This window comes from Brachyistius frenatus, unplaced genomic scaffold (assembly GCF_029030835.1).
Source record: "Brachyistius frenatus isolate BFR_SWC_R1_liver_20210118 unplaced genomic scaffold, ASM2903083v1 Contig_403, whole genome shotgun sequence".
Taxonomy (NCBI): domain Eukaryota; kingdom Metazoa; phylum Chordata; class Actinopteri; family Embiotocidae; genus Brachyistius; species Brachyistius frenatus.
The window spans coordinates 122,501-132,500 of NW_027211002.1; the positions used below are offsets into that span (position 1 = coordinate 122,501).

General features: G+C 48.1%; 1 protein-coding gene across 1 annotated transcript in view; it reads left to right on the plus strand.

Moving 5' to 3' along the window:
- The first annotated feature begins 6,215 nt into the window (after positions 1-6,215).
- LOC138636747 (regulator of G-protein signaling 3-like) overlaps positions 6,216-10,000 on the plus strand; it is a 12,516-nt gene continuing 8,731 nt past the window's right edge. The window contains exons 1-8 of the mRNA XM_069724957.1: positions 6,216-6,516; positions 7,466-7,547; positions 8,153-8,258; positions 8,357-8,453; positions 8,631-8,882; positions 9,039-9,078; positions 9,164-9,429; positions 9,596-9,679. Of these exons, the coding sequence (XP_069581058.1) occupies positions 6,463-6,516; positions 7,466-7,547; positions 8,153-8,258; positions 8,357-8,453; positions 8,631-8,882; positions 9,039-9,078; positions 9,164-9,429; positions 9,596-9,679 (981 nt within the window). The 5' untranslated portion in view covers positions 6,216-6,462. The remainder of the gene's footprint in view (positions 6,517-7,465; positions 7,548-8,152; positions 8,259-8,356; positions 8,454-8,630; positions 8,883-9,038; positions 9,079-9,163; positions 9,430-9,595; positions 9,680-10,000) is intronic.

Genomic DNA, 10,000 nt, shown 5'->3' on the forward strand with positions numbered 1-10,000 from the left:
GTTTTTTATGTGTATTTTTGTTGTGTTGTTCGTGTTGTCTGTTTTTATGTTGTTTTTTTACATTGCATTACATTTCATTTAGCTGACGCTTTTATCCAAAGTGACTTACAACATACCGATGGTACACCATTGGGAGCAATTTTTTAGGGTTCAGTGTCTTGCTCAAGGACACTTAGACATGTGGGCAGGAGCAACTGGGGGCTGAGCCACCAACCTTCCGATTAGTGTACAACCCAGTCTACCGACTGAGCTACAGCCTCCCTCCCTGGGCCACAGGGAGACTGACGGAAACAAAGACCATTCACACCTAAGGGCAATTTCTAGAACCACCAGTTAACCTGAGGCGCATGTTTTTGGATGTTGGAAGGAAGCTGGAGCACCGAGAGAACCCACGCAAGCACAGGGAGAACATGCAAACTCACACAGAAAATCCCAGGACCTGATTCGAACCCGGAACCTTTTTGCTGTGAGGCGATAATGCTAACCACTGCACCCATGTGCCGCCCAGTGTTTTTGTGTTGTTTATGTTGTTTATGTGTGTGCTTTTGTGTTGTTTATGTGTGCTTTTGTGTTGTTTGTGTTGTTGATGTGTGCTTTTGTGTTGTTTGTGTTGTTGATGTGTGCTTTTGTGTTGTTTATGTTTTTGTGTTGTTTATGTGTGCTTTTGTGTTGTCTATGTTGTTTGTGTGTTTATGTTTTTTTATGTCTTTGTGTTTGTTTGTGTTGTTTATGTGTGCTTTTGTGTTGTTTGTGTTTATGTGTGTATTTCTGTTTCATTTATGTTGTTTTTGTGTTGTTTTTGTTGCTTATGTGTGCATTTGTGTTGTTGATGTGTGCTTTTGTATCGGATTTTTTTGTGTTGTTTAGGTGTTTTTGTGTTGTTTGTGTTTTTGTGTTGTTTATGTGTGTTTTTGTGTTTTGTGTTGTTTATGCTGTTTATTTGTGTTTTTGTGTTGTTTATGTTGTTTATATGGATGTTTTTGTGTTGTTTATGTTGTTTAAATTTGTGTTTTTGTGTTGTTTATGTGTTATTTATGTTGTTTATGTGTGCATTTTTGTATTGTTCGTGTTGTTTATGTTGTTTTTGTGTTGTTTGTGTTGTTTATATGTGTTTTTGTGTTGTTTGTGTGCTTTTGTGTTGTTTGTGTTCTTTATGCAGGCTTTTGTGTTGTTTATGTGTTTTTGTGTTGTTTGTGTTGTTTGTGTTTTTATGTTGTTTGTGTGTTTTTGTGTTTGTGTTGTTTATGTTGTTTTTGGGTTGTTTATGTTTTTATTTCTTTTTGTGTTGTTTATGTTATTTATATGTGTGTTTTTGGGTTGTTTATGTGTGTTGGTCTCAGGTGTATCCGGGACGACCACCTCCTCAGCAGGTTTTTGGTTTCAATATTGAGACGACCATCTGACAACAGGTCAGTGATGGCATCACTCTGGACACACACCTGTCCGTGGTCACAACTGGGGAACAAAAACAAAATTCAGACTGAAAATAAAAGAATTGAGTGTTAAACCTGTTGGTCTCCTCAGGTGCAGTCAACTGATTGGCTGTGTGAGCTTCGGGATTGGCTCACTCATCTCCTCCTCCGAGGTCAGTTTAACAGGCAAAGAATCCTGCACTGTGATTGGCCGGGGGGAGGTCCTTATTTATATTTCATTTTATCATCGGTTGAATCCACCCTCCGTGTTGGCAGGTGCTCTATGGTTGGTTCTACCTGCTGGGGGACGAGTATGGGCGGAGGAAACACTTAAGAGTGACATCACAGCGGAGCAGACCAATGAGAAGCTCTGAGGAGGGGGCAGGTGAGGTCACGCTCATCAGTGCACTGCACTGTGATCGGCAGACCAAACTAGACCAGACCAAACCAAACCAAACCAAACCAGACCAGACCAGACCAGACCAGACCAGACCAGACCAGACCAGACCAGACCAGACCAAACCAGACCAGACCAGCTGAGTAGCTGAGTTTAAATTAGGAGTTTTTATTACCGTGACCTGTCCAGGTGAACCCTGCCTTTGCCCAAAAGTCAGCTGGGCTAGGCTCCGCCCCCGTGACCGTGTTCAGGATGAAGCAGGTATAGATGATGATGGATTTTTATCGTTGTCAACAGAACAGAGCAGCTGCTAGCTTCATTAGCTCTGTTTGAAACACATCCATACGTTCATCTATTTACTTTATAAGAGTGTGTGGTAGGGGTGAGGGGGATATAGATTAAAACTGACTCCTGCTCTCTCTCTTTCTCCCCTGGGGGTCCACATGGTTACCATGGAGGTGAGAAGCAGCCCGGTAACCATGTGACCCTCACAATACCTCTATGGCTACTCCCCCCTCCAACATCACACTGAGATCTGACACTCGTTCACCCAGATGAGCACAGAGAGAAAGAGAGAGTAGGACGGCAGCCGAAGAAGAAACCAGACGGCTGTTTGTTTTTGTTTGTTTTGTTTTGTCCGCGTCTGCACCTCGTAGTGCCAGCAGTAATACTACCAGGTGCAGCAGTAATACTACCAGGTGCAGCAGTAGTACTACCAGGTGCAGCAGTAGTACTATCAGGTGCAGCAGTCTTCAGTCCTCTGAGCACCAGTGCTTTGGTTGGTTTACTTTGTTTGTTGTCGGGAAGTCTCGTGCTTGAAGACTCTTGACTCTGGACTGGATTCTGGACTCTGGAGAACCTGAGACACCACAAAACCAAAACCTCTTCAGAAACAGAGGATCCTGGACTTTGTCTCAGCTGCAGGTTTACCAAAATACACCTTGGACCTGTTCTGGTCGGTTCAGTCTGGTCCTGGTCTGGTTCTGGTCCGAGCAGAGTCGAGATGTTCTGGAAGAACACGGCCTGGTCGTGGGAGGCCAATGCAGGTGATGATGATGATGGTGGTTATCTGCTCGCCGCAGACCTCAGGATAACTCCGGACTTGGTTCCAGATCCTGACCTGAACTGCATCAACATGCCCGGACCCAGAGACCCGAGCGACCGCAGCCGGAGCTCCAGTCAAACCCTCGGCTCCAGCAGCACCGCCAACCAGGGCCGGGACGGTGGCGCCGCTCAGCAACTGCCGGTGAGTCACCGCACACGCTCAGATCACTCCAACATGTAAGAACATGGATCAGGAAGTATCCCGGGTCCGGACCTGGAACCTGGACCTGATCCGGACGCTCCTCTCACATTCCTCTGATGTTCCTCTCACATTCCTCTGACGTTCCTCTCACATTCCTCTAACGTTCCTCTAACTTTCCCCCGACGTTCCCCTGACGTTCCTTTCACGTTCCCCTGACGTTGACCTGACGTTCCTCTGATGTTGACCTGACGTTCCTCTGACATTTACCTGACGTTCCTCTGACGTTGACCTGACGTTCCTCTGACGTTCCTCTGACGTTCCTCTGACGTTCCTCTGACGTTCCTCTAATGTTCCTCTAACGTTCCTCTGACGTTGACCTGACGTTCCCGATGTTCCCTGACGTTCCTCTGACGTTCCCTTGACATTCCTCCTGACCTGACGTTCCTCCTGACCTAACGTTCCTCCGTTGACCTAACGTTCCTCTAACGTTCCTCTGACGTTGACCTGACGTTCCCGATGTTCCCCTGACGTTCCTCTGACGTTCCCTTGACGTTCCCGACGTTCCTCTGATGTTGACCTGACGTTCCTCTGACATTGACCTGACGTTGACCTGACGTTCCCCTGACGTTCCTCTGACGTTCCCTTGACATTCCTCTGATGTTGACCTGACGTTCCTTTGACGTTGACCTAACGTTCCTCTGACGTTGACCTGACGTTGACCTGACGTTCCCAATGTTCATCTGATGTTGACCTGACGTTCCCTTGACATTCCTCTGACGTTGACCTAACGTTCCTCTGACGTTGACCTAACGTTCCTCTGACGTTGACCTGACGTTGACCTGACGTTCCCAATGTTCCTCTGATGTTGACCTGACGTTCCTCTCACGTTCCTCTACCGTTCCTCTGACGTTGACCTGACGTTCCTCTGACGTTGACCTGACGTTGACCTGACGTTCCCAATGTTCATCTGATGTTGACCTGACGTTCCTCTCACGTTTCTCTACCGTTCCTCTGACTTTCACCTGACGTTCCCTTGACATTCCTCTGACGTTGACCTGACGTTCCTCTGACATTGACCTAACGTTCCTCTGACGTTGACCTGACGTTCCCAATGTTCCTCTGATGTTGACCTGACGTTCCTCTCACGTTCCTCTACCGTTCCTCTGACGTTGACCTGACGTTGACCTGACGTTCCCTTGACGTTCCTCTGACCTTCTCCTGACGTTCCCGACATTCCGCTGACATTCCTCTACCCTTCCTCTGACGTTGACCTGACGTTCCCTTGACATTCCTCTGACATTGACCTGACGTTCCTCTGACGTTGACCTAACGTTCCTCTGACGTTGACCTGACGTTGACCTGACGTTCCCAATGTTCCTCTGATGTTGACCTGACGTTCCTCTCACGTTCCTCTACCGTTCCTCTGACGTTGACCTGACGTTCCCGACATTCCGCTGACATTCCCCTGACGTTCCTCTGACATTCCCTTGACGTTTCAGACGTTCCTCTGACGTTAACCTGACATTCCTCTGATGTTGACCTGACGTTTCCCTAACATTCCTCTCACGTTCCTCTAACGTTCCTCTGACGTTGACCTGACGTTCCTCTGACGTTGACCTGACGTTCCCGACGTTCCGCTGACGTTCCCCTGACGTTCCCGACGTTCCTCTGACGTTGACCTGACATTCCTCTGACGTTGACCTGACTTTCCTCTGACGTTGACCTGATGTTGACCTGACGTTCTTCTGACGTTCCACTGACGTTCCCCTGACGTTCCTCTGACGTTCCCTTGACGTTCCTCTGACGTTGACCTGACGTTCCCGACGTTCCGCTGACATTCCCGACGTTCTGCTGACGTTCCCTTGACGTTCCCGACGTTCCTCTGACGTTGACCTGACGTTCCTCTGACGTTGACCTGACGTTCCTCTGACGTTGACCTGACATTACATTACATTTCATTTATCTGACTGTTTTATCCAAAGTGACTTACAATAAGTTAATTTCAACCATGAGGGTTCAAACCAGAACAACAAGAATCAAGAAAATACAATTTCTTCAAGAAAGCCAAACTACAAAGTTCTATCAGTAAGTTCTATTTTAAGATACTAAAGTTCTACTGTTCAAGATAAAGTCTGAAGAGGTGTGTTTTTAGTTTGTGGTGGAAGATGTTCAGAGTTTCTGCTGTCCTGATGTCGTTGGGGAGCTCATTCTACCATTTAGGAGCCAGGACAGCAAACAGTCGTGATTTTGTAGAGTGTTTAACTCAGTGAGGAGCAACAAGCTGATTGGTGGAAGCAGAGTGGAGGGAGGGGCTGGGATGTAAGGTTGGACCATGTCCTGGATGTAGACTGGACACGATCTGTTCACAGCGCGGTACGCAAGTACCAATGTTTGGAAACTGATGCAGGCGGCTACCTGACGTTCCTCTGACATTGACCTGATGTTGACTTGACGTTCCCGATGTTCCCCTGACGTTGACCTGATGTTCCTCTGATGTTCCTTTGACGTTCCTCTGACTCATACAATCGTAACACATGCTGTAAACTGAGAATGTTTTCATATCCTTTTATTTCTGTGGTTGTCTACGTGTCGGTTCCAGCAGAGAACCGCTGAAGTGGAACGTTCCACTCTGAAGATCATCAAACATTCACGTGATGAATTATAGAGTGAAGCTGCTGTTCGCCGTAAATAAAACACACAGACCTGCTGCAAGAACCCACCAGGTTCTCTGTTCTCCGACCATGTTCTCAACAGAAAGTAAAAACAGAAGAGAAAAAAAGGAGAAAGATAAAACCAGCAAAACAGAAAGATTCTGTTTATTTTTAAAATATAAACAGTGAGGGGTCAAAGGTCACTGCGGCTACATTAAGTGAACGATGGTCCTCATAAAGACAGAACAGACATGTGTGTTTGTTCAGGAAGTGTGTGTCTTATCTCGGTGACACAGCCACTGTTGTGGTGTATGTGTCTGTGTGTGTGTGTGTGTGTGTGTGTGTGTGTGTGTGTGTGTGTGTGTGTGTGTGTGTGTGTGTGTGTGTGTGTGTGTGTGTATTGTGTATGTGTATCAGTGTGTGTGTGTTTCCTGCCATTCTTCTGTCTGTTGGTTCCCACACACACATCAGTCGACCGCTGAGCCTTCAGCACACTGGTTCACGTGGACCCGCTGGACCTGTTGGACCCGCTGGACCTGTTGGAACCGAGTTCCACCTGGTTCTTGTTGTGGACCGAGGTTTTTTACTGGTTCTGGTCTGAAGTCTGAATGTGGATTTAACTTGCATTAGAAATGGATCTGGTTTTCTGAAGTCTGGTTTTGGTCCGGCTCTGGCTCCGGCTCTGGCTCCGGCTCCGGCTCCGCAGATGGACCAGTGGATTTGGCAGGATTTGAACTGACAACCAGACCTGCTGTCATGCACACCCTCCACCGTCTGTGTCGAGTCTGCATCGGACAAAACCTGCCCCAGGTCTGTAGACCCTGATCAGAGACCTCAGAGGCTGCAGGTCCAGACCCACGAGAAGTCCAGTAGAGTCCATTAGAGTTCTGTAGAGTCCAGTACAGTTCAGTAGAGTCCAGTAGAGTGCACTAGAATCTACTAGAGTCCAGTAGAGTGTACTAGAGTCCAGTAGAGTGTACTAGAGTCTACTAGAGTCCAGTAGAGTCCAGTAAAGTTCAGTAGAGTCCATTAGAGTGCAGTGGAGTTCCAGTTCTCTTCTAATCTAGTCCTATTTGTCAAGTCACAGATTTGTTCCGTTAATAAGAGCCTGTCAGTCTGAGCTCAGGGACATTAAGTCTCCTTTGTGCTCAGGACGAGTCGACCTTTCCGTTGCTGTTGACTCATGTCATGGAGACCGCTGGGAGACCAGAACCCAGACGGGCCTCCAGAACCCAGACGGGCCTTCAGTCTGGATCCAACACAAACATCCTGACTTGGTCAACAAGACTGAGGACCAGCAGGCCTGACTCAGTCCTGTAACCTGCACCACTTTCAACAGATCAATCAACACGTTGACCGTTTACCTCTGAGGAGATCAATCTGAGGTTCAGCAGCTCCTGATCAGACTCAGAGAAACGACACCATAAATAATCAATAAATAATTAATAAATAAAAATAAAATGTTCTCAACAACATGATGACAAAACAAAGAACATGAAACATAAAGTTCGATTTTAAAGAAAGAAATCGATTTAAATCAAATAAAAAAGTAAAATCTGAGATTGTAAATAAAACTGAATAAATTTTCAATTAGAATTTAAAGTGAAATGAACTCAAAGTTCATTCAGATTCAACCTGTTGGAAAAAGAAGAATCACACGGATGGTGGGGGCGGAGCTCCTGATAATGTCATTGTGAGGGCCGAGCTCCTGACGTGTCCTTCGCCACTGCTCACTGACTCCTCCTCTTCCTTCCTGCAGGTCAGCGTCGCTCGAGGAAAAGACGGGTTTGGATTCACAATCTGTTCCGACTGTCCAGTTCGAGTCCAGTCAGTCGATCTTGGTGAGAACATACATGACACAGAGAACATACATGTACTCACACATGACATCACCTGAAGGAGGAATAACAAAGGTGGAGAGGAGGAGGAGGAAGAGGAGGAGAAGGAGGAGGAGGAGGAAGAAGAGAAGGAGAAAGAGAAAGAGAAAGAGAAAGAGAAAGAGAAAGAGAAAGAGAAAGAGAAAGAGAAAGAGAAAGAGAAAGAGGAGGAGGAAGAAGAGGAGGAAGAAGAAGAAGAGGAGAAGGAGAAAGAGGAGGAGAAGGAGGAGGAAGAAGAGGAGAAGGAGGAAGAGGAGGGAGAAGAGGAGGAGAAAGAGGAGGAGGAGGAAGAAGAGAGAGGAGGAGAAAGAGGAGGAAAAGGATGAGGAAGAGAAGAAGAAGGAAGAGGAGGAGGAAAAGGAGAAAGAGGAAGAAGTTGAGAAGGAGGAAGAGGAGGGAAAAGAGGAGGAGAAAGAGGAGGAGGAGGAGGAAGAAGAGGAGGATGAGGAGGAGGAGGAGGAAGAAGAGAAGGAGAGAGGAGGAGGAGGAGGAGTGTTGGTCATCATCCCAATGGCTGCAGGTGAACTCTCCCACCTGGTTTTCATTGGTTGTCTTCTCTCTGTTTGCAGGCGGTCCGGCTCATCAGGCGGGACTTCGTCATGGAGACTCGGTTCTGCAGCTCAACGGACTTCCTGTGGAAACCTGGAAGTGTGCCGACCTCGCCCATGCCATCAGGTAACCCCGCCCCCTCAGTCTGACTACCCACCTGTTCAGGTTACCCCGCCCCTTCAGTATGACTATCCACCTGTTCAGGTAACCGTGTGTCTATCCAGGAGCTGTCCGTCTCAGATCGTGGTGGTGGTGTGGAGAGGTTTACCTGAGGTCCGGTCAGGTTGTGAGGCTTTGCTCCGCCCACCAACGCACACCGGGGTGAGTGTCACCTGATGGACATGTGTCATATTAACAGTGACACAGGTGTAGCTGATGGTGTGTTCAGGTTCCATAGGTTCTGTTCAGGTTCTGTGGACCAGAACCTGAACTAGAACTAGTCAGCTGATACGACACATGGCCAGCCTTAACCCTGATTTAACAACACTTGTTTCCTAGACGACTGCCAGGAAGTTGCTGTCTCACCCCGCCCACAGCAAACATGGCCGCAGGTGGGGTCAGGGGTCGGGTGTCCGATCCAGTTTGGGGGCTCTGGGTTCTCTGTGGAGGGACAGGAAGGAGGACCGAGAGGAGGAGGAGGAGGAGGTGACCAAGTACACATCTCACACCGCCACGCTAAAGGGAACACGCGTGACATCATCAAACGGAGACAATTACATCATCCTGTCGCCTCTCAACCCAGGAGGGCAGGTGAGTCAGAGGAGGCGGGGCCTACAGGTGACCTGAACATAACCTTTTACCTGAACCAGAACCTTTTTTACATTTAATGAACGATAGCAATGTTGTATAAAAAGTTCTAATGATGGTGTGCTGGACCAGTAATACGTTCTGTTTGTTCTGTGTTAGCTGCTGCAGCCGGTTTTCCAGGACAGAACCGGAACCGTCGGTATGTCTGGGTCTTCATCCTCCATTCTAAGTATTCATTGATCGGTCTATTGATCATTGATTGATAAGCCCTGTTGGTTCTGCAGGTCGTCTGTACCGGACCCATCCCAGCAGAGCTCAGAACCTCCTCCATGACACTCCACACCGGTCTGGGTTGTCACGGCAACCGTCGACTAGCCACACCTCCACCTTGCCTCCCTCCCCTTCCACCACCACCACCTCCTCCTCATCAGTCCCACCCAGTAACTATGGCAACTACCAGAATTGCACCATCGTCCAATCCCATCGGCCCGGATACGGAACCTACGTCACCCCGGCACCCAAAACCCTCATCTTCCCCGTGTTCGTCCAGGTCAGTACCGCTCAACAGAACCAGAGCCGAGCCGCATCTTAGAACTTCTTCATCTGGGTCCATCCAGAACCAGAACCTTCATCCTCCCCATCTTCGTCCAGACGCTCTTCTATCAGACTGTCATTGTTGTTGTTTGTTATTGTTGTTTACCTGTTGTTGTTTTCAGCCCATAGACCTCTGCAGCCCAGACAGAACCCTGCTGATGTCAGAGGAGATGGTTCTTCACCGAGCCGACCTGCTGCCGACCAAGGTAACGGGAAGTCCAGGTCCCGGTTCCATTTCGGTTCCACTTCGTATCCACTTCGCTGCTCTTCAGCTCCTTGTTTTGTCTTAGTTCCTCAGACACACCTAGAGGACGAGTGGCCAATCAGAGAGGAGTATGTTCTCACTGATGAAGGTCACAGCTTCTCCGTTCACACTGATCCCCTCTGAGAACTGAATCAGGTTCAGTTTCACACCAATGGGTCCTCCTGCTGACACCACACACACACACACACACACACACACACACACACACACACACACACACACACACACACACACACACACACACACACACACACACACACAC